The sequence below is a fragment of the Choloepus didactylus genome, chromosome 2, assembly GCF_015220235.1.
Source record: "Choloepus didactylus isolate mChoDid1 chromosome 2, mChoDid1.pri, whole genome shotgun sequence".
Classification (NCBI taxonomy): Eukaryota; Metazoa; Chordata; class Mammalia; order Pilosa; family Megalonychidae; genus Choloepus; species Choloepus didactylus.
The window spans coordinates 233852366-233876873 of record NC_051308.1 but is presented as its reverse complement, the minus strand read 5'-3'; the positions used below and the strand labels follow the sequence as shown (position 1 = coordinate 233876873).

Sequence of the window (24508 nt, the reverse complement as noted above, 5' to 3'; positions counted from 1 at the left end):
GAAGAAATTCTGCCCTTGTAAATATTTGTAGCAAGGACAGAGAGAAAGGCTTTCCCTTTGTTTCCTGATACATTGCCAATAAAAATGAAATACACTGAGAAAACCAAACACTTGATTTGGGGTTGTGTAAAGGGCATGTACATGTACTTATCAATTTTGTTGTTATTGAGAGCAATAGAAAAGGTCAGCAAACAAATATAAGGAACTGCATACTTGACATGCAATCACTGCATACTGATTTGACTAGAGGACCTGGCAATAATGAAAATGTTATAAATAGATAATGTCTTTCTAATTTCAACTGATGCTTTCTTTCAATATTAATGTGAAATTAACTATCAGTTAATGGTATTCATAATATTCATATGGTATATTAATTCCAAGCACTTTTACATGTATTATCACATTTGATACTTCTAGCAACCTAACTAGGTAGAGAAAACAGGTATTTTACCCTCATTTTGCAGATAAGGAAATTGTGATGAGAATTTAATTGATTTGCTCAGCCATATAGTCAGTGACAAAACTGCAAATGGAATTTTTGACACTTAACCTTGGGCTCCTTCCATTACACTATAGTGTCTCTCATTCACACCCACAGCATCAGCGTTTTAAAAATCTCCCAGAGTTCAAGGTAAGGTAGTATTTTTTTATCTTGAAAGACTCAGTAAGGAGCATAGGCATGACTGAGAAACTAACTTTTATAGAAATGAGGAGAATTTCAACCCAAATTGCTCTTTTTAACCCCATATCTATATGGTTTAATCTTTTAAATAAGTTTGTTTAAATGAAATTAGAATAACTTTTTTTTTGGCATCATGGGAGCATATTAAACTTTGAACATTTCCAATTTGAGCAAAATGAACATTTGTTTTACTCATTAAATAATCTGTATATCTATTTAGATTGATGTCTGTTGACAATTTTTAAACCGGGAATTCACTTTTGAGATGTATGTAGCAGATTTTTAAAAAATGGATACTTCCATTGCTATTTTTGATGCCCATAATTCTGAAAACAGGTATTTTCTGGAAACTAACACTTCAAGAGAACCTGAGTATGAGGTTTGATAAAATGATGTTTAATGGGATTTCACTCACTTTTAAATCGTTAGTTTCACAGTTGTTTTGTACATCTCTGGTAAAATGAGAAATTATATTTTAATTTGATATTTGCTTCTAATCTTTCTGACATTCTATGATCTTGAAGCATCTTTGGGAGAGGTTTAACTCCACTTTGCTTAACAATTTGTACATTAGTAATCTTCCAACATAGTATCTCCTTTGCCGATTTCAAATTTAGTAATCAAAATTAATTTATCTACTCAGCTTTTTACCTGGGGAACAGCACTGCTGTAGACCAAGATTTTTAACCTAATCTAGAAGGACATTTCATTTTGTATTTAGTTGTTATGCATGTTGCTTTTTATTTTCACTTAATGTCCCTTTATTTTTGTACCATGGAGAAGGTATTATAAATACATCTTAATTAGTTCTAATTTTGTTCTAGTTTATCCTTTTATTGCCCTGTGGGGCTCACAGATGGATACAAAATACCATATTTAATCATTAACTAGTCTCTCTTCTAAAGATTTTGCTTCTAAAAGAGCTTTAAATTTTTTTCAGCCCTTGAATTTTTCTTCATGATTTTAACTGAAGCCCGAATTCAAGGTGAGTTATGCCCTTTATTTCTGTAATTGCAAGACACTGTGTTCTGAATCCTTTGTCAGTTGCCCCTTGTAGATAGCAATCGAGCTGGGCCTCTTCTGTTTCGATGGTGATATAAAAGCGATATCCATTAAAGCAGAGCTTATCAGGTTTTAAATGAGTAATTTACATCATATTTTAAAATGGGCCTCAAACTGTGGTTGCTTGTATTGAAATTCATGCTTTGTTGAAAAATACATGTAAGTTCAATGCTTGCTAACTGCAGCCACATGTATGGTATTCATGAGTTTAGGTAATAGTGTGCTGGCTTTGCACTCTTTAGGTGATTGTTGTGAAAGTGAAATGACCAAATGTAAGTGGCCAATCCTACATCTTAATGCAGGTTGATTTGTTTTTCTTTTTATCAAGGTAGGAATCAATTCCATAATATTTTCAAGAACAGAAATTTCCATTTCATTTAGTTACTCTCTTTGGGTTGCATGAGGACAAGATCAACCTCTATAGTAGCATTGAAGACCCGAACTAAATTATGAATGTGTGCCATGATTGTGGTGGTGCTTTGTTCCCAACTTTTCTAGACTTCCTCTTTCTGTTCTGCCTCTTATTTGAAGTTCAAGTTAATAGTCAAGGAAAAAAAAATGCAATGAGATAGAAAATGAAAACATAAGCTAGGAAGATATCATATAAAGTAAATCAGTTATATTAGCTGGCCAGGAATCTGATGTTTTAGAGTAACTTGTCAAAATACCAAAATCAGTTCAACGGAAAAATGTCAACCAAGTTTGCAAGGCTGTTCCCTGAGCCTGAGCTAGTGCATCTTATACTGTAATTGTTGCCATTGTGTAATGCTGGGGCTTGCTTAGCCTTCTGGATGTCCTGAGAGAGGGGAGGGAATCTCAGTTGATCAGACCTGCTGAGATCAAGTTTATGAACTACAGGTTAGTAAGCCAGTACAGGAAAGATTGGTGTGACTTTCAGCTAGTTTTATGCTGACTCAATCATGAAGAAACTTGTTAGACTATATGGCAATCCAAAGACCAATGTGGAGCTTTAGCCTCTGTGGCACAAAAGAAACAATTATGCACAGATGACCCCAGATATTAGTGCTCTATCATCACTGGACATGGTGACATAATTTTCTAATTAAAATTAACATAGTTTGATGATCAATTAGCTCCTACTTATGGGGACAATGAATGGGATGAACTATTTAAAATCTGGCTTGTTTCTGAAGGATCACACCTCTGATACTATTACTGTGGATGAAAAACGGAAAAGGAAACTGAATTGTTGACTGTTCTATTCTAAGAATTCCATTTTTCTGGACTCGTTTTAATACACTTGGCTTTATTTTGTGGGGTTTACCCGGATTTGGGTGAGCTGGCCTTTATTTAAATAAACTTTTATATTATGTTCAACTACAGGTTTCAAAACTCGATAGTTCTGGAAAGTCTGGCCGTCTAATCTCTTCCTCTGCTTCTCAGTAAAATATTAAATAATGACAAGTCCATATTAGACATGTAACTGTTAATTTGAGTCCTATTCCTGGTATACCGTAACGATCGGCAAGGGTGTCTTGCAGAAGGTTTCGCAAGAACCGATATAAAATAAAATTGCTTCACGTTACAAGCTAATGATTCTTGGGAGGGAGGGGTTCCGTCATTGCTTAGCAGCGCGGTGAGACGAGCGGCCTAGTTCTGACCACTTTCTCAAGCAGGCGGGGATCCAAGAGCCCGGAAGCGACCAGGCGATACCGCGAAGACAGAGCTGGGGAGGGGACCTGGCTTTTCTTAGGAGAAGCAGCTGGCACACGCAGCTCTGTCAAAACCAATCCCTCTCTCTCTTTTCTTTCACCAGGCTAGCGCCTGGGAACGCCTGCCTGAGGGACCAGAAGACATTCCTGACTCCGGGGCCCAGCGCCGGGCGCCTGACTGAGCGCGTCTGCCCCGCGGCCGGCCTCCCCGACGGCTGCGCGCCTGCGCACCAGGACCGAGCGCGCGAGCGTTCCTGCCCCGCCCGGCGTTCCTCCCTCCCCCGCGCGCCTGCGCTCAGTCTGAGAGGAACTCCGAGCCTCCGCGGGCGGGCAGGCGGACGGACGCGCCCGCGGCGAGGGGAGGCGGCGAGAGGCGGGCCGCGCGCGCGCCGGTGGGAAGCGTCCGGCTGCCACAGCGCCAGCTCCGTCGTAGTCGCTGCCGCCCGGGTCCCGCTCGCCCCTCCTCCCGGCTCCCCCCTCCCGTCGCCGCCGCCGCCCGGGCGCATGCGCCGCCGGAGCGCGAGGGTCGGCATCGGGTGTGTGGTGGCGGCAGAGCGGAGCTGCGGGGCCCGAGAGTCAGAACCTGGGGGAGAGGGATGGTCTCTGCACGGGGGGGAGCCGGAGGAGCCGCCGCCGCTGCCGACGCCACCGCCGCAGCCGCCGCCGCCGCCGCGCCCGCCTCCCGGCGCTGACGGTCTCGTACGAGGCCGGCGAGGGAGAACCCGCAGCAGCGGTCGCCGGCACACCGCCCAGCATGGTCCGGGAAACCAGGCACCTCTGGGTGGGCAACTTACCGGAGAATGTACGGGAAGAGAAGATCATCGAGCATTTCAAACGGTGAGTGACACGAGGGCCGGGACCACGCTCTCTCCTCGGGGCGCCGCTTCCCGCTCCCGCCGGTTGCCGGCCCTTCCCCGTGCTCGGAACTGGTGAGGAGGACCCCGGCCCCAGATCTGCGGACGGGTGCGGGGAGCGCGCGGGCTGCCCTCGTCGGCCGCTCGGCCCGCGTCCCGGCGTTGGGCCTCGGGCCTCGGCGGAGCGGGGGCCGCCGAGTCGCGGCCGCGAAAGGCGCCCGCGGGGCCGCGGTTTCTGCCCTCAACCTTCCGAATAAGGAGGCGACTGTCGTCCAGCCTCCGCGAAGCAGGCGCGGGGAGGGTTCCCTTCAGGTTGGCGAAGACGCGGGTCGCAGCGGCGCTCTCTGTGGAGCTCCGCCGTGGGATCGCGTCCTTGCGCTCCTGCTGCCCGGCCGGCCGCGCTCCCGCCTCCCCGCGCCCCTCGTCGGGCAACACCCCCCGCCCGGCCGGACCGGGACCCGAACCCGTCGCCGCCCCAAAGCCCCCCGGCACGGCCAACTCCGGAGTCCCGTGGCAGCTCTGCTCCCCGCTCCACGAGCGTGTGGAAAATGTCTGGCTTCAGGAGGTTTTTGTGTGAAAGAAAAGGTCATATAAAACCAGAAGTCTTGGTAGGTAATGTAGGAACAGCTCTGAACTGGAAAGACCCTGGTGCTAGGGAACTCTCACGCGGAAGGTCTATTAGAAACTCAGTGGAAACGGCAAATGCAAATTTTGTCTTTCTATTTGCGGGGTGGGGTAGAGAATGATGTCAGAAAATAAGTTGGTGCGCCTGTCTCGGTTCTTTTGCCTTGGGAGGATGCTGGGGGCTCAGTGCTGGCAGGGGTGAGAGCAGCCTGCGGTGTGGGAAGGGACCCACCTCAGACCCGCGGGCGCTGCGGCCGCGCTAGCGTTACGATTGTCTCTCTTCCTTAAAAGGATGGTGTTTTCCTCCACCCACAGTTCTTTAATCAAATGGTTAAAAAAAAAATGCAAGCCTTTTAAGATTTAAGCCTCCCTGAGTATTCTATTTGTCTGTGAAATAGAAGAGTAGAGTTTGCTCTTGATACATATTATTTATTTAGTAACATTTAGCGCTCGTTTTTTTTTTGTGAAATTTGTGTGCCGTGGCTGATAAAGGTTTCAATATAAAATACTTAAACTAAATAACGACTTACTTAGATACGATGCAAATGGAGGATCGTTGCAAATCTTTATAATCGTCCTCCAAAAAAAATTTTTTTTCCTATGTTCAAGACCCTAAAAAGATTTTCAGTTTGGTTTGCTCTCAATTCTTCTTACTATTTAGTGAGTGAAAAAATTATGGCGCGTCCTTATTAGTGAGTCACCATGGGAAAAATAGATTGCGTCTCTCCCTCTTGAGCTGCTTGGATAGGGAAATGGAAGCAGCGGCAGCAGAGCTCCTCTCTGTTTATTAAATGGAGGATCATTGATTGTGTCTGTGGTTGCTGTTTCTGGGGTATTAAATCTTCACCGCTGGAGCGCGCCTTTGCGCGTGTCCGCGTGTGAAAAGGAGTTGGGAATAGCGAGGCCATTCATAACCTTCTAAAACTGTCCTCAGCAGGGCTGGGGGAGGTGCGCGCTTCCAGGGACTCTCTCTGTGTTTACTACGTTGTGCTTGAGGAACTAGGAGACAGGAAGGCAGGGAGCAAAAAATTCGCCTGTGTACCCCTGTGGTAAAGAGGGAGACCTCAGGCTGAGTTGGGAAGCTTATGGGAACTTTCCCTTCCTGGCGCTGCTCCACCCCTCTCCCCGCCCTCCCCCGCCCAATATCTTCAGTGTTTTGGTGGAAAAATCATTTAGGTGTAGATTATTGGAGGGGATAGATCACTTAGACGTGGTCATTTATCTCCTTGTGGACTTTTTCTGTAGGTCTCTGGATGGGAATTTCGCATGCATCGACGTGCAAACATATGCATTGCCGCATTCTCTTTGCTCCTCGGTGATATGTGGCCAGATGTGTCGTTTTGTATTAGGCAGATTACAGAGATTCGCTTGCTTGTTGCGGGGAGTTTGACTCCTCTGCAAGATGAGGGGCTAAAGGAGAGGAAAGAGGAAATCGTCCAGGGGAGTTTGGGAAGGTTTTTAAGTGGATGGTGCTGTGGTCTAGCTTGTGTGAATAGCTTTCCAAAATGGCGGCTAGGACCCACTTTATGTGGGAATCAGCCGAGCAGATCTCAGAATGCATAAAGGGAGGAGGGGGCGGAAGATGCTAGCTGCCTTGGAAAGCGGCAGACTGGAGGCACATTACTATATTAAAGAGGGCTTAGCTGGTACATTTCTCAAGACTGCGTTTAAAGGAGTATCTTACCTAATGCAGAACAAAAGCAGATGCTTCTGATAAAAGCATGTAATTTTAAAACTAAGACAGTGTGTCCCCGAAACTCCTTTATTTTAAACATGACTTTTTCATTTTTAAGCAAATGTATTTGGTCCTTTGAATAATACATTCTTATGCGTTCAAAGAGTGTAAAAATTGATACAGAGAAAAATCTCCCCTTCACCCCCGATCTTAGGCTTCATCCCACTTTTCCCCAACAGGTAATTTCTCTTCCTTGTTTATCCTTCAAAAGATTGTTTCTGCATGTACAAGAACTGTCCTTTCTGAGCCAACTGTGGAGCTTAATGGGCCTTATTTGGAGGAATTCAAGACCTTTTATCCCTATTGTGGAGTATGTTTTGTAAGATGTGTGACTGCTGCCGGGAGGGAAAACAAAATCTGAACAAATTTTAAATGAAAGGGATAAAAAGGTAACAGACCCTTAGCTCTGCAAGAAAGCATAATGATATTCACCTCTGGTGTATTTTAGAAATCAGAATGAGAAAACACACACACTATCTATAGTAAAACTGAGGTTAAAGTGCCTGCTTTTACCCTTTTCCCTAGCTGATTACAACATTAACTAATAACTGTTTTACAGGATTAAGAGGTGTACACTGGGAATACATTATGTAAAACGTTTTCAAAATGAATGTTCTCTTAACAGTGATTAGGTGTTTGTAAAAAAAACAACAAAAAAACTGAACCAGACAGCTTTGGGGGCAGGGCAGCTTAGAGGCATTTTTGGGGGGTAAGTGGGTCCGAGTCAACATTTTTTTTATTTTTTATGTTTTGATCAGTGTTTTTGGTGGAAGATAGATTGTGGGAAGGATGCTGATTTGGCTTTTTCCCAAGTGCCAAAGAAATACCAAATCTTACTAAAATATTATTGGAACATTTCCAAATTTCTTGAAATTTTAATACATCTTCCTTATTCTTTACAGCTTTCAATATGCTGATTTAAAAATTTAAACGAGGACAATTTCTGAATCAGGTTTTAGTTAACAAAGATTCATTGCAGGGGCTGAATTTGCACAATAGAGCAAGTCCCTTCCTTTGTATGTTAGCTGGGTTGAAGGGGGAAGGGAGGAGTTATACAACAATTGGTTTTGCTGTCTTTTAGTTATGAGAGGGAGAGAGATGTGTGGAAAACACAAGTGAAAGGCGACTCCCTGAATTAGTGTGAATAGATGAACAGAACCCTTAAAAGATTTTTAAATTCTTTACAGGCTTATTTTCAGATGTTAAGTAAATTACACATTCAGTTTCCCATCCATTTTACCAGTTTTAGAGAATAGTAAAGACTGTGCAGAGGTTGAGAGAGGTAGCAGCTCATGTAAACATTTTCTCAAAGAATGTGAGACCTATTTTTTAAATGTATTTTGTTTTTGCCAATTGAAACTAAGTTTAATCACAGTAGTTTCTCAGAACTTGAATGGTTGGGATGTACATTGTGTGAATTTAGATATCTTTATTTCTGGAACACTACATAAAATATTATGGAAGAGTTTTTTAAAACTTGAGCAAATCTGATTCACCATTGCCAGCATCATTGCTACATTGTTTCTTCTTTTAAGACATACATTTTCTACTATGTAGAAGTTTATTTTGAGTGTAATGATTTTGAATGTCTATTTTTCCGTGATAGGCTTTTGTATGTTTTAAAAATAAAATACATTTTTTCAGCGTTATCTTGAGAAATACCATTAAAAAGTTAATACAAAATGCATAAACTTTTAGATTTTATTTCCTGAGTAGAATGCTTCTGGCAGATTGGAGAAAAATGTAGGACTCTGCCAGGAAGAATGATGGTGTTTGACTTCTGTATGGGGACCTTTTTCCAGCTGCCTTTGTTGTAGACTCTTGATGGCTTAGGCATTGTGTTGTTTGGTATGCTTATGAAGAAGTTTCAGACTTGATTTATGAGGCATTTTTAACAATGCTTTGGGAAAATTTATGTAAAAGTTATAGAGAGCAGTAATATGAGTGAAGGCTTTTCCAAATAGTCTTCCAAATCTCAGTTTTCCCTTGCTTTGAAATTTTCCCTGTTTTAAAAATTGACATTTCATGAAAATTAGCTTATCCAAATGGAGACTATATATTTCTTTGTTTTTTTGTTTGTTTGTTTGTTTGTTTGATCTCTATTGTTAGTTTGAGCTGTAGTTAACAAATCCACAGTATTTAGGGTAAACATTGTAGTCTGAAAATACTTTGAATATTACTTAAAATTGGGCTCCTGAATTTCATTATTGGATGATTTGAAATAAATGTTCTGTACCTTGAAACGGATGTTTATTAGCCTGCTAATAAACAAGAAGACTGAATAAGTTGACATTTATCCATAAACATTCATCTATCAGTAGTAAAATTTCCAACCTTCATTATTTACTATTTCCCCCTCCCCCTTTAGAGTTACTCATATTTTGATGGAAAAATGACATTCTGTCCTGTGGAAACTCTTTAGAGAGTTTAATCATTTTATTAGAAACCATGTAATTTTTATATGATACCTAGCTGGTTTTTAGTATGTGGAAATAAGGTTTTGCAGTAAAAAGATGTTCTTGGCATAACTGTAAAGTATTGCTATATTTATATTTTCCCCTTGCATGTGTTCCTGTTTGCCAAGTTGAAAATTACAAGCACCCAAAAAAACCATAGTGGAATGTCTCTGTAAAAATCCTAACTTAAATTTAGTGAATTCTGGGATTTAATTATTTATGATTTCATTTTAAGTTTAGAGATGAGTTGAAATCTAGCATATTCAAAGATTTTTGTGTAAGATGAGGAATTGCTCCCAGTCCTTACAGTTTAGGAATGTTTTTGGGAAAATTCAAATGGAAAACACTTATCATTGATGGTTTATACTTGGTACTAGATTTTTAGTTTAGCATTAAACTCTAGGGGTATATGGGTCTTTGTGTCTTTGTGTCAGGTGCTGAGTTTGGACTTGAGAACATTGAAAAATGAAATGGAGATTTTCTACTTATACCTTGTATCGGCTTTGGCTGTTATATTCCTTAATATTTATACATAATATATGTATAAACATGTAATATAGTTATAGTTTTTTTGATTCTTAAAATTGTTTGGCTAAAAGAAAAGTTTTAGAAAAATCCAACCATTTTATTTCTTTGTAAAAACTAGAAGGACATGTATACTGTTTAAAAACACTTTGTATTTGACAAAGCTGCATTTGCTATATAGTGGTTTGCATCTTTTATAAATCAGTAAATTGGTAGGTTAAAGACATTTTTAGTGTCAGTCATTAACTTTTGTTTTAAATTATACTGTCTGCAGTAAAGGCTCTTTTGCATCCACGATTATTTAAAAGTCACATTGGATTAAAAGAAAGAAGATAAAAGAACAGTCTATCACTGTATTAAATCAAAAAGATGTTAGAATCTTCAATGAAGAGTGTTACCACTTAGACCAGATTTCATGGCGAGGTACTAAACTTGGATGGAAAAAAAATATCTGTTTTTTCCTACTAACCTCTTATTCAAATTTAGTATTTCCTTCCTTCCTTCTTTCTTAGGAAAGAACCCAGCATGATAGTGTGAGTAATACCTGTGACTTCATCACTAATACTAATTATATATTTTTTCATATTTCACTTTACAGTTGTTGCAGATTTCTCAAATTATTAATGCTCATCACACTTGGAAATTACATTAGCTATTAGATTTGCTAGATACTATTATATTATAACCCATTAATAAAGAAGCATTTATATTACTATACAGCAGGTTTGTGTTTTATGTATATTTTTGAAACTCTTGGAAAATTTTGAACATATACAGAAGTAGACAAAATAGTAAATGAACCCCATTTACTCATCATTCAGCAGCAACAACCATCAGCCATAGTTTGTCCTGCCTAATCCACACACAGATCTACTTCTTTCCTTCCTGTATTACTTTTTTTTCATTTAAGACATTTTTTGGAAATAATTTCAAACCCACAGAAAAGTTTCCAGAACAGTTCAAAGAACTCCCACACCCCCTTCACCCAAATACACCAATTATCATTTTACCACATTTGATCCATTATACCATCTCTTGTCTTTTTCTGACTTGATTGACCTGTCCCCCTAAATCCTTACTGTGTACCTTCCCAAAATAAGGACATTCTCCCACATTGCCACCATTCAGCCCTCCAAATCAAGAAATCGACATTGGTACAATACTACCTTCTAATTCATAGACCTCATTCAAATGATGCCAGTCATTCCAGCAATGTGTTTTTCTTTACTGGTCCAGGATCCTGTCCAGTACCTCTGGTTACCTTTGGTTATCATGTTATCAGTCTCCTTCAGCTGAAATGGTTTCTAGGTCTTTCTCTAATTCTCATGTCCTTGACGGTCTTTAAAGACCACACTTCTTTCATTCTACTGGATGACCTTCTATCTGGGGGTCTGTCCAATATTACCTCATGACCAGATGTGGTCATGCATTCTTGGCAGGAATACTGCAGAAGTGATATGCCTTGTTCTTGGAGTATCAGATCAGGAGACACATGATATTGATCCATCCCACTACTAGTGATGCTAACTTTGATCACCTAGTCCAGTCAGTGTCTCCCCCATTTTCCACTTGGTATGTGATTGGCATTTTTGGAGCAAGAATCTGAAATTACTCTGATACATTCATAGCACCATTGATAACTTCTGCCTGTATTACCTACTGCTGGGATGGTTGCCAAGTGTGATTATCTATTACTATGATTCCTTCTACATTTATTCTACTATAGGCAAGAACTTTTCCTTCTCCCCATCTATTTATTTATTTATATTAAAGACTTACGGATTTCTGTTTTTTTTTTCACTGGGTTTTAATCTAATGCTTGTTCAATTTGATATCCAAATCACCCTAGATTTGGCAGTGAGATCTACTTCAAGCTAGCTACTGTATCCTTTTGATATGTCCCCACCATTCTTTTTTTTTCCCCTTAAATTCAATTGTATTGAGGTATATTCATATACCATACAGTCATCCATGGTGTACAATCAGCTGTTCACAGTGCCATCATATAGTTGTGCTTTCATCATCCCAATCTATTTTTCAGCATTTTCTTTACAACAGAAAGAATAAAAATAAGAATAAAAATAAAAGTAAAAAAGAACGTCCAAATCACCCCCCCATCCCACCCTATTTTTCATTTAGTTCTTTCCCCATTTTTCTACTCATCTATCTATACACTGGATAAGGGAAGTGTGAGCCACAAGGTTTTCACAATCACACTGTCACCCCATGTAAGCTACATTGTTATACAATCGTCTTCAAAAATCAAGGCTACTGGGTGGCAGTTCAACAGTCTCATTTATTTCCTTCTAGCTGTTCCAATACACTAAAATCTAAGAAGGGATATCTATAGAGTGCATAAGAATGCCCTCCAGAGTGACCTCTCAACTCCATTGGAAATCTCTCAGCCACCGAAACTTTATTTTGTTTGATTTCGCTTCCCCCTTTTGGTCAAGATTTTCTCAGTTCCACGATGCTGATGCTGGGTCTGGGCTCATCTCCGGGAGTCGTCTCCTGTGTTGCCAGGGAGATTTACACCCCTGGGAGTCAGGTCTCACGTAGTCGGGAGGGCAGTGAATTCACCTGCCGAGTTGGCTTAGCTAGAGAGAGAGAGGGCCACATCTGAGTAACAAAGAGGTACTCTGGGGAAGACTCTCAGGCACAATTTTAAGTAGGCTTAGCCTCTCCTTTGCAGTAACAAGCTTCATAAGGACAAGCCCCAAGATCGAGGGCTCGGCATACCAAATTGTCAGTCCTCAGTGTTTGTGAGAACACCAGCAATAACCCAAGTGTGTCCCCACCATTCTTAAAACTAATTTCTTTATTTTTGGTACAACAAAGTCTTTTGTATTTTCCCTGTCCCAGTCCTGGAGTCAGTTATTTCTCTAAGAAGCCTTGTTGTTTTGTTTTGTTTTGTTTTTAGTGTAAGATGGTATTTAGAAACCAAGATCTGGGTGTTCGGATTGCTCATTGCTGTGGAGCAAAAGAAATGTGAATATCTATGTGAGTACACATGTATGTATATATGTATACATATACACACGTGCACATCTCTATTATCTATTAAAAAATCATGGATTCACATCTGTTCTCTAATACATGAGGGTTCTTTTTAACTCCCCCCTTTTGATGTTTGTAAATCCCTTCTCACAGTGAAAAACCTGACTCCCATTATCTTCAATATATTGAAAAAACTGAAAATATTACTTATTTGCTCAATTAGTTATGTACTCAGTGTGGTAATATCCCAGCCATTTGGCCACATTTACCACCTGTGAACACAGTGCTCCTGTGACTTCTGCATGGCATCCCTCCCACTCAACTGCTATTTTCTTTAGGAACCTGACATTGGGTGGGGCAGGGAAAGGAATGGAAAGGTGGAAGCGGAAGTGACTTGCATAGTTTTTGCCTTCAACTTTTTCTCTCATAGGAAAAGACTTGTAAATGAATGGATCACCTGTCTCTGATTTTTTTTTTAATTAAAAAATTTTTTTCAAGCAAATTTAGAGCAACCTCATTCTTATAGTTTGGGTTCTCCTTCTGCCACTAACTTTTTTCGTCTCATGAGCTTCATCAATATATCAGTCTAAGCTTTATCATACTGAATTACTCAGGAAAGGAGCAAGTGGATAGGAAGTTTGGTTCTCAGGAATTATATTAGGAATCATCAACAGTACATTTATTTGGGTGTCAGTCAGTCACTTTGTGTGGTATCTCAGCAAAATTTTGTCCCGACCCTACCTGCCCCAAAACATTTTTGACCTGAGTCTGTTTCTTTTTCTCTTCCCTCCACACTGCTCTTGGCCCCCATTCAAGGGGTTCATTAATTGTTAAAGCCCTTTTCCTTGGTGCAAGGCCCAGAATGCTGGAGTTTGTATAGCCTGTATTTGAAGCAGATCCCAGATTGTATTTTATCCAAAAATATTTCAGTATTTATCTTGAAAAAATAAAGAACTTTAAAGATATAACCACAATACTGTTATCACACTAAAATAATTAAAAAAAATTAATTTTGGTGATGGATGTACAACTATTTGGTGATACTGTGAACAATTGTATGCTTTGTATGACTGTATGGTATGTGACTATATCTCAATAAACTTGAATTATTAAAAAAAAGAATTCATTCTGATTTTCAAATACCTAGTCAGTATTCAAATTTTTTTCCCCCTTAAACTCAGGATCTAAATAGGGTACACACATTGTAATTGGTATGTCTTTTTAAAAAACTTTATTGAGGTGTAGTTTATGTACAGTAAATTTTATCCATTTTAAGTGTAGAGTTTGTTGATTGACATCATTATAACTACCATCCCAGTCAAGATAACACAGTTTGTTGTTTATCTGTTTACTTATTGATGGAGATTAGGACTATTTAAGTCTTTTTTAATCTACATGTTTTAATCGCTTTTCATGCAATTTATATGTTGGAAACCAGGTTGATTATTCCATAGACTTTCTCACAGTGTGCATCTTGCTGATTGCATTCCTTTCCTGTGGTATACATGAACGTGTCCTTTGTTTGTATTTCCTGTGTATTCATAAGTGGATCTATTTTTAAATATTTTGATAACTGTATTTCAGTATAATTGGTTTTCCTTGTAATCCTGTGTATTTTATTTTCATTCATTTAATAACGGTATCCTGAACAAGTATTTCTAGGTTTCACTGGACTGCCAAAGGGTTCCATGGCATAAAAAGGTGAGCACCCCTGATTTAGACAAACCGTTAGGTTAAGAATAGAATGCTAGCAGCACACTTGAATACTAATTTAAACTTTGACATATAAAAGATTGAACTGAAAAAATCAAAATCACAAAAAAACTGAAGGCTAGAAAAATCAAAGATAGTGTCCTGTGAATAGCTTGATCTCCACCCATCCCACCCCCCTTTTCCTCATTATAAACTCATATGGTTAGAAATACTGTTTTTCTAGTGGGGGAAGCTATCAGATTGCTCCTCCCCACACACGTTATCTTAGAAATCATGAAATCTTTCATTTTTAAGGTTGTCCTTTTTCCATCTACTTGAGTTCTTTCAGTGAGATGAATTTCAAGCATATCCATAGTTAGAATTAAATGCCTTAGTAGATAATTGACTTTTATTATAGGTGAGTCCGGCTTTAATTAAACAAAGCCAGATTTGTGAAAATCTCAAGTTTTAGAGACATCCTAAAATTCAGTAATGATACATAATGTAAAATAAGACACTTTAACTCTTTAGTAAAATATTTATTATTTAAAATGGGTATTTGAATTCCTTCCATAAATTGAGGGGGTTGGACTATAAGATTTCTAAGGCCTTTTCAGTTTAAGACTTCTTGTTATAGTGGTCATTCTTCATAGCACATAAATTTTTCTGGAGTGTTATGAAGATTGAAAAAATATGTATGTAACTCCAAAATGCAAAGGTGGTTCAACATATGTAAATCAATTGGTATAATACACCATGTTAGTAGAATGAAGGGGGAAAACCACAGGTCATTTCGATTGATGCAGAAAAAGCATTTGACAAAACCCTACACCGTTTCATGATAAAAAACACTCAATAAACTAGGATTAGAGGGGAACGTCTACAACATGATAAAGACCATGTATGAAGAACCCATAGCTAACATCATATTGAATGATGTGAGACTGAAAGCTTTTTCTCTTAGACAAGGATGCCCATTTTCATCACTTCTAGTCAACATAGTACTGGAAGTTCTAGTTAGAGCAATTACACATCCAAATAAAAAAGGAAGAAGTGATATTATCTGCTTGCAGATGACATGATGTTAAATGTGGAAAACCCTAAAGAATCCACTAAAAAACTGTTGCTTTAATAAATGATTTCAGCAAAGTTGCAGAATCACAAAAATCAGTTTGTACACTGGCAATGAACCATCCAAAAAGGAAATTAAGAAAACACTTCATTTACATTAACACCACAAAGAATAAAATACCTACGAAAAAATTTAACCAAGGAAGCAAAAGACTTGTATGCTGAAAAGTACAAAATGTGGCCAAAAGAAATTAAAGAAGACCTAAATACATGGAAAGACATCACATGTTCATGAACTGGAAGACTTAATATTGTTAAGATGATAATACTACCCAAAGTAATATACGGATTCAGTGCAATCCCTATCAGAATTCCAGTGGTGGTTTTTGTGGAGATAGAAAAACCCTAAAATTCATATGGAATTTCAAGGAATCCAGATAGCCAAATCAACCTTGAAAAAGAACAAAATTTGAGGACTCCTGATTTTAAAACTTAACTACAAAACTACAGTAATCAAAACATTGTGTTACTGGCATAAGGATAGATATAGACCAATGGAATAGGATAAGAGAGCTCAGGAAAAAACCCTCATGTATATGGTCATTTGATTTTTGACAAGGATGCTAAGATCATTCCATGGGGAGAGGACAATCTTTTCAGCAAATGGTGCTGGGAAAACTAGATATACTTGCAAAATAATGAAGTTGTATCCTTACCTTACACCATTTAGAAAAAAAAACAAAACAAAACTCAAAATGGATCAAAGACGTATATTTAAGAGCTAAAACTATAAAACTCCTAGAGGAGAACACAGAGGGGGAAATCTTTGTGCCCTGAATTTGGCAGTGGTTTCTTAAACACAATACAGAAAGTACAGACAACTAAAGAAAAAATAAACAAACTGGACTTCATCAAAATTGAGAATTTTGCACATCAAAGGATGTTATCAACAGAGTGGAAAGACAACCCACAGAATAGGAGAAAATGATTGGAAATCATATATCTGACAAGGTTTTAATGTCCAGAATATACAAAAAACTCCTACAACTCAACAACAACAAAACCAATCCAGTTAAAAAAAGGGCAAAGGATTTGAATAGATACGTCTCCAAGGAAGATATACACATGAAAAGATGTTCAACATCATTAATCATTAGGGAAATGCAACTCAAAACCATAAAGAAATAACATTTTACCATCCCCTAGGATGGTAGGAAAATAAGCGTTGGTAAGGACGTGGGAGAAATTGGACCCCTCGTGCATTGCTGGTGGGGAATGTAAAATGATGCAGCTGCTGTGGAAAACAGTTGGGTGGCTCTTCAACAAGTTAAACAGAATTACTGTAAGACCCAGGAATTCCTCTCCTAGGTTTATGCCTGAAAGAACTGAAATGAAAACAGGGACTTAAACAGATATGTGTTCACCAATGTTCATAGCATGATTTATAATAGCCAAAGGGTGGAAACAATCCAAGTGCCCGTCAGCAAGTGAATGGATAAAGAAAAGGTGGTATATACCTACAATGGAATATTATTTGGCCGTAAAAAGGAATCACGTCTGAAACATGCTACAGTGTGAACCTTGAAAACATGCTAAGTGAAATAAGCCAGACACGAAAGGACAAATGTTATATGATTCCACTTATATTAGTTTTTTAAAATAGGCAAGTTCACAGAGAAGTTACCAGAGGCTCGGAGGAGGGAGGAATGAGGAGTTATTTAACAGGTAATGTTTAAGGGGTACAGAGTTTTTGTTTGGCATGATGAAAAGGTACTGGCAATAGGGGTGATAGTTACCAAAAAAAACAAAAACAAAACACTCTATGTAGTTTAAACTACTTAAACATTTTATTGTATGGCAATTATACTGCAATAAAGCTGTTGTAAAAAACATATAGGTCAGTTATGAGAATAAAGTTACACCTAAATTGTGACAAAAAAAAGTATATATTATTGATCAGTTAGGCTGTAGAAGAGCTAAATATCTGGAAATACTGTGTAGTTACTGCATATTACATTGATGTATCAGTTTCTTTGAAATCACTCATTCTACTAACCAGCTACACTCTTGAATCAAAAATGGCCTTCAGGTCAAGACTTAAATGCTATTTCTAAAGTTTCAAGTAGTTTTAAAATTACTTTGCAGTTAATTTTTTTAAAGGGGGTATGTGCTTCATTATACTAATCTAAGATGTATAAGGATATACTCTAGTTTTTCTTGTCATTTCTACCTCTATTTTTCTTAGGAAGTAACCCTTTCCACACTTTTTGACATACAACTTTTCAGAATTGGCTTGCTTTGTCATTCTAAAAGGTAGATATATATAAAAGGAACGTCCATTGCAGCTTTGGGTCTCACAGGGTTGTGACATTTGATTTCCTTTATGTTGAACTTATTTGAAATTTAAGCTTTAAAAACTATTGTTTGAATGAACTCTTAAAAGCCTTTCTGTTTCTAGAGATATTGATTTGGGAGGTTTGAATATTTAAAGTTTAAGGACTGATTAGTTAACATCTTCAGGTATAGAATCTAGTGACTTTTTGGATGGGGATAATTTCATGCCAAGATTTATTGTTGAGAAGCATGCTTATTTAAAAGTTTATGAAATGTTGAAATTGAGAAGGAAAAATCCAAGACTCTTTTACAGTTGAAGTGATAAATAAGAGAACCCCATTTCCTTAATCTGGAAGTAGAGATAGTCTTCAGAGATTGTTCAAAAATATTTTATAGCAATATATGAAAAAAAATATGGGATTCATGTTTATTACAAAAATGTATCACATTTTTGTATGTGGGATCACATTTTTATCCTTGATTCTGTTCAGTGTAAGCAACCATGTATTATGAAATAAGGGTAAAAGTTAAGTGAACTATTAGAAGTATTCATGAATTTCACAATTCTTTTTTTTTATTATTTTATGAAAAGATAAATCATAACTGATAGAAGTTAATTTCCTTCTCAGAAGTTATACAGTAAGTAATAGTCCTAGTAAGCCAGGTAGCAAGTCTGTTTTCCAATTTTGCAGCCTTCACTTTTTGATCATCTTGCCTAGCTCCTTTTTTGTTTGTTTTACTTGCTGTTTCATGTGTGTTCTATTCACAGTTATCCTTGAGCTTTTCCCAGAAAAAACACTATATATAAACCAGAAATGTTTATTAAGTTATTCATGGATTATCGTGAGAAGAAATGTCCAAATGTTAATTTAGCAGTCATCGTGATTATCTTTAATTCCTGAAGTATAGTTTATGATTCTTTCCGTATAGACTCCTTCAGTTCTCTGGAGAGGAATACATTATGCATTCTTTCTAAGATTGTCTAAAAGATTCAGACTCCCTATTTACTCTAAACAATAGAATCTAAAGATCATAGAATTTTTGAAATTTTCTCCCTTAATAATTTGGACAGTCTTTCAGAGGGTTGATTAAAAAACAATAGCTGCTGAGAGCTTGCATATCAGTTGGGCACTGTCCTGTTAAAAGTTAAATGTTACTTAATAAGTTATTTCTCTTTAGACTGGTATAAAATAATTTTGCTGAGGTAATGGTGCTTATAATGGTTCTGAAGAATTTTGGCATTAAAGGGATTTACTGAAAACATTTGTCTTTTCCCAAGAGTTATAGTTAGCAAGTTTTCATTTACAGGACTTTAGACACCACAGATTCAATAAACAATAAACAGTACAGATTTGTTGGTTGAATTAAGCTCATCCTTCAGTCTTCAAATTTCTTTATACTCTTTCTAATTAGAACAAATAAATAGGTTTTCACAGAAAAAAATAGTCTCTTTTTCTGTCTTTTTTCACCCTCTTACCTTTTTTTCATGCTGAGTTTGATCTTCTGGCTCTCCCAAGTTTCTTCAAGAAAGGTGGTTGTTTCCTGCTAGAGCATTTAGAAAAACCTGCATGAAAAAAATGTTTTTCAAATTCCGTCTTTTGACCTTTGTTGTCAACTGTAGATTGCATTTATTTGAAAAGAAGGCTCCAACATGGAGAAGTTATATGCGCCTCAAAATCTGAGACAAGTAAAGATTATTAAGGTTGGGATGTTTGTTTAGATTCTTTGAAGATTGACAAAGAATTCAGGGTTCTTTGAAAAGAGTATCTTAGGTAACCTCTCAGGCCAATAGCTTAAAGGAATGGATATAGCTTTAGAAATATAGCTATGGAATTAAAGTATGAGTATAAAGAAACTTTTTTTTTTTAAGAATAATACTTTTTTTGGTGTACCAAATATAAAACTCCTTAGGAAGCACATGTTAATGAAAACATTGTGTTTCAAAACAGGTTTTTTGTTTGTTTGTTTGTTTTGTTTTTTTAAACTGTTGATTCTTTACATTGGAAAGAAATTTGTATTCCTTATAATGAATGGGTAAAAGGTGATTTTTTTTTTTTTTTTCGCTTTTCTTTTGGGGCATCTACCGGGTAAGCACATTGCTAAGTATTTGGTTTTTGTTTTCATTTTTTGATGTCAGCTTGATTTGGGTTGGATGTTCATGTTACATGATAAAATTACTGAAATGATTTGCTCCAACTTGCTCTCAGTCATTTGAAATATATTTTCATCTATTTTTGGGTGATTCCTAATTCTTCAAGAATTAATGAAGGTCTCAGATTGAGAGTAAGATGCTGAAAACAATTTATTATTCCTAAACTACTTTGACCTAGACTCAATTTAATTTGCTTGGACCATGTTTGTTCTAAGGACTACATTTTATGATGTATCTTGGTCTTTGGAGCAATACAGTTTATCGGGAACATACACAATATAGTCTTAATTTTTTGTAGCATTTTACTTTATTATTTTTTAATGTTTGCTGAGAGCTGTTACCTCATTTCTGTTACAAGCACCATAAGGAAAAAGCTTGGTACATATTTAGCACTATTTTTTACATTTAAAGAAATAGAATCCAGATAAAATGAGTTGCCAAGGGTCACAAGGCTAGTTAACAATTGAGGACTGAACCTGAGCTCGTTAAAGTTCTTCTAGTAGTGGTCATTTTGGTGGTGTTTTGAAGGAATGCCTTTATTGAACTTGAGGGAATTAGTCTTCTCTATATCCCTGCTGTTTAGCATTGCACCTGCACATACAAATTCAGCAAATGTTTAATTGAATCATCATCAATACTTGTAACAAATAGTTATTCATGGGATATAATAAAACATATTTTAAAACATTTTTAATTAGAAGAGTAATTTTTAATTAGAAGTAATATAATTAATATTTATAGGGAATTCAGACAATTAAACATGGACTAAAATAAAAACCATAACTTACCTCATCACTGTTTGTTTTATACTTTTTATGTATCCTACTAGAGATTGTCTATGCATTTACTTTTTAAAAAGGTAAATTTTTTGTTTTAGAATAGTTTTAGATTTGCAGAAAAGTTGCAAAGATAGTACAAAGATCCCCTATTCTCCTCACCTACTTTCCCCTTAACAGCTTATGTTATCATGGTACATTTGTCACACCTAACGTTGCTACATTACTATTAACTAAACTTCACAATTTATTTGTACTTCTGGTTTTTCCCTAATGTTTTTTTTCTGTTTCTGTTTCTTGTTTTTTTTTTTTTCCTACTGTTAGGAGGAGTACGGCAGTAAGCAATCTTGTACATAGTTTGTGGCCATGTGCAGTTATACATGTATGGTAAACTCCTAGGAATGGAATATTTGGGTAGTGCACTGAGGTTTTAATAGGCACTGTCAAATTGTCTGCCTACGAGGTTTCTCTAATTTTGCCCTTGTCAGTGTCTTTGTGCTACTTTGTGCCATCTCTCAAATTTGGATTTTTAAAATTGTTTGAGTGAAATTGAGCAGCTTTTGTTGATGTGTTTGTTTTGCTGTGTGTGTGGTACTTTAAAAGAAATTCTTTTTCATATATTTTATCTGCTTTTTGTTTGGGCATCTGGCTCATCTTTGATTTCTAAGAAGTCTGTGTATATTTAGGAAATCATTTATTTCTTATGTGTTGCAAGTGTTTTCCCTCAATTTGTCTTTTCACTTTATATTTTACTATAGAGGAGTTGTAATTTTTATGTGGTTTGATTTATCAGTATTTTCCTTTATGACTTACAGAGTTTACTTTTTTTAAAGCATCTTTCCTAGTCCCAAGATTATACAACAACCCAATATATATGCATATATATATTTGGGGGGGGGCAGGGGCAAAGTTTTTAGCATAAAATAGCATGCTATTAGGAATCATTCCCCTACCCCCACCCCACTCTCCCCACTCCTCCAAAAAGGTAAACTTCTCAGGGTATTTGTTTTTTACAAAAATGAGACTGGGTTCTGTACTTGACTGTCTTGCTGGCTTTGGGAATTATGAGTTTGTCTTTTGCCATCTTTACTAATTATTCTTACTTAGAGTAAGTGAGAGTGGTTGAAAGGTGAATATATTGTTTAAGAATAGTTTATAAATGTATTTTATCAATAAATTCATTTCACAGTAGATTTAATACAAAATTCTTTATCTCCACAATACAAAAGTAATTGGTTTGGGCAGTCGTCAATCAAAAGGTAAGTAACTTTCCTAATCAGGCATGCTTGAAATGGAAAATTTCTAAGTATACCTAGTTACAGGAAACATGGCCTACAATGGTTTATATTAAGATAATGTAGAAGCTTCTGAGTAAAAGAGATTTAAATCTTTTGCATTAAAAAACAGTGACAGTACTGTTTTGTCTTTTATAGTAAGAGCTTTATTGAGATATAATTCGTATGTCATACAACTCACCCTTTTAAAGTGTACAATTCACTGCATTTCAGTATATTCACAGAGTTGTGCAACCATTACCACGCTTTTATCCAGAACATTTCATCACCCCAAAATGAAACCCTGTCCCCATTAGCATTTTCTTCTCCTCCCAGCCACTGGCAATAACCAGACTACTTTCTATTTCTATAGATTTACCTGTTTTGGACCTTTCATATAAATGTCTCTAGCTTCTTTAACTTAGCATAATGTTTTCTAGGTTTATCCATGTTGTAGCACGTGTCGATTCATTTTCTTTTCATGGCCGAATAATATCCCATTGTATCACATTCCACGTTTTGTTTATTCACTCATCAGTTGATGGCCATTTGGGTTTCCGTTTTTTGGCTGTCATGAATAATGCTACCATGAACAATCTTGTGCACATGCTTTTGTGTGGATATACATTTTCAGTTCTCTTGGGAATATACCTTGAAGTGGAGTTGCTGGGTCATATGGTAATTCTGTTTTTAACATTTTGAGGAACTGTTAAACTGTTCTCCAAAGTGGCTGCACTGTTTTACAATATCACTAGTAGTGTATGAGGGTTCAGGTTTCTCCTCATCCTTGTCAGCACTTGCTATTGTCTCTCTCTTTTTTTTAATCATATCTTAATTGTAGAATATAACATGTATACATATAATTGATAACTTTCCAAGTGCAATTTAACAAGTAGTTAGAGAGCAATTTTCAAAGAATATTATGGGTTACAGTTCCACAGTCTCAGTTATTTCCTAATTGTGAAATATATATGCAAAAAGGTAATATGTTTCACAGTATGCTTTAACAAGTAGTTATATAGGAAATTTCCAAAAATGTTATGAGCTACAGTACCATAGTTTCAGCTATTTCCTTCCTGTGAAATGTAACATATACAAAAAGGTGATAACTTCCAAATTACAATTTAACAAGTAGCTATAGAACCAAATTTCAAAGGATGCTCTGGTTACCATGCCACCATTTCAGTTCTTTTCCTCTAGCTATTCTAGTGCCCTAGCAACTAAGAAGAAGATGCTATAGAGATTCAGTATTCATAATCCTTTGCTAAATTCCATCTTGTCTGTTGCTACCCCTTCCTCTAGTTTAACCACTTTCCCAGTCTTCAGGGATATCTAGGCAGTGACCACCCTAACTTGTTCATGTTGAAAAGGGGTGTTGACATTATGGGGAAAGGGAACACATCTTGTTGATGTTCTTGAAGAGACTATTGCCTCTGGGTTTTGGGACTTAGCTGGCATAGGAGTTCTCTGGAGGATTTAAGTTTCTGAAGACTAAACTTAGTGAATGAAACTTTTAGAGTCTGAGATAAGGATCTGGGTATTCCTTAGGGTTTTCAGGACTACTGTTGACTTGGGCTTCTCATACTGGGGTCGTTTGGCAAATCTAGCTGAAACTTGCATAGGAGTAACCTCCAGGGCAGCCTCTTGACTCTATTTGAATTCTCTTAGCCACTGAAACCTTATTTTGTTGTCTGTCTTTTCCCCCACTTGGTCAAAAAGGCAGTCTCAACCCCTCAATGCCTGGGTCAGGCTCATTTCTGGAATCCATGTTCCGCGTTGCCAGGGAGATTCATTCATCTGAGGGATCCTGTCGCACTTTGAGGGGAGGGTGATGAATTTATTTGCAGAGTTAGGCTTAGAGAGAAAAAGTCTACATTTGAGCAACAGAAGAGGTTCTCTGGAGGTGACTCCTAGGGGTAGATACAGGTGGGCTTAGTCTCCCCTTTACAATCATAAGTTTCAGCAGAGCAAGCCTCAAGCTCAAAGGCTTGACTTATAAAGTAGGGGGTTCCTAACCCTTTAAGTTCACTTAGCATGTTATGTTCACAGTGATCCATCCATATCCCACGTTATCATCACTTAGTTGTATAATCCTCATAACTCTCCATTTTAAACAATTCTCATGATCCAACACACCTCATATATTGTCTCTCTTTTAAAAATATTAGCTATCCTCTTAGGTGTGAAGAGGTATCTTGTTGTGGTTTTGATTTGCCTTTCTCTCACCACTAGTGATGTGGAGCATCTTTTCGTGTATCTATTGGCCATTTGTAGATCTTCTTTGGAGAAAGTCATTCAGATCTTTTTTTCCCCTCCCCCTCCCTTTTTGTCTCTTTTATTTTGAAATAATTTCAAACTTACAGGTAGTTTCAAGAATAATGCAAACCCCATACAGAGAACTCCAACATATCCCTTCCCCCCGGCCCAGATACTTAGATCCAACAGTTTTAACATTTTGTCACATTTGCTGTATCATTCTATCTGTCCATCTAATCCATCATCTGTTTATCTGTGTTCTGAACGTTTGATGAGGGCAGATTGTACATTTACTCTTTGAATACTGCCCATTTTAAAATTAGATTATTTGTCTTTTTGTCA

At 37.4% G+C, this 24508-nt stretch overlaps 1 protein-coding gene across 1 annotated transcript in view; it reads left to right on the top strand.

Annotated features, from left to right (window-relative positions):
* Positions 1 to 3598: 3598 nt before the first annotated feature.
* Positions 3599 to 24508, top strand: part of SPEN (spen family transcriptional repressor) — an 86718-nt gene continuing 65808 nt past the window's right edge. Inside the window, exon 1 of the mRNA XM_037828420.1 lies at positions 3599 to 4257. Within this exon, the coding sequence (XP_037684348.1) occupies positions 4175 to 4257 (83 nt within the window). The 5' untranslated portion in view covers positions 3599 to 4174. The remainder of the gene's footprint in view (positions 4258 to 24508) is intronic.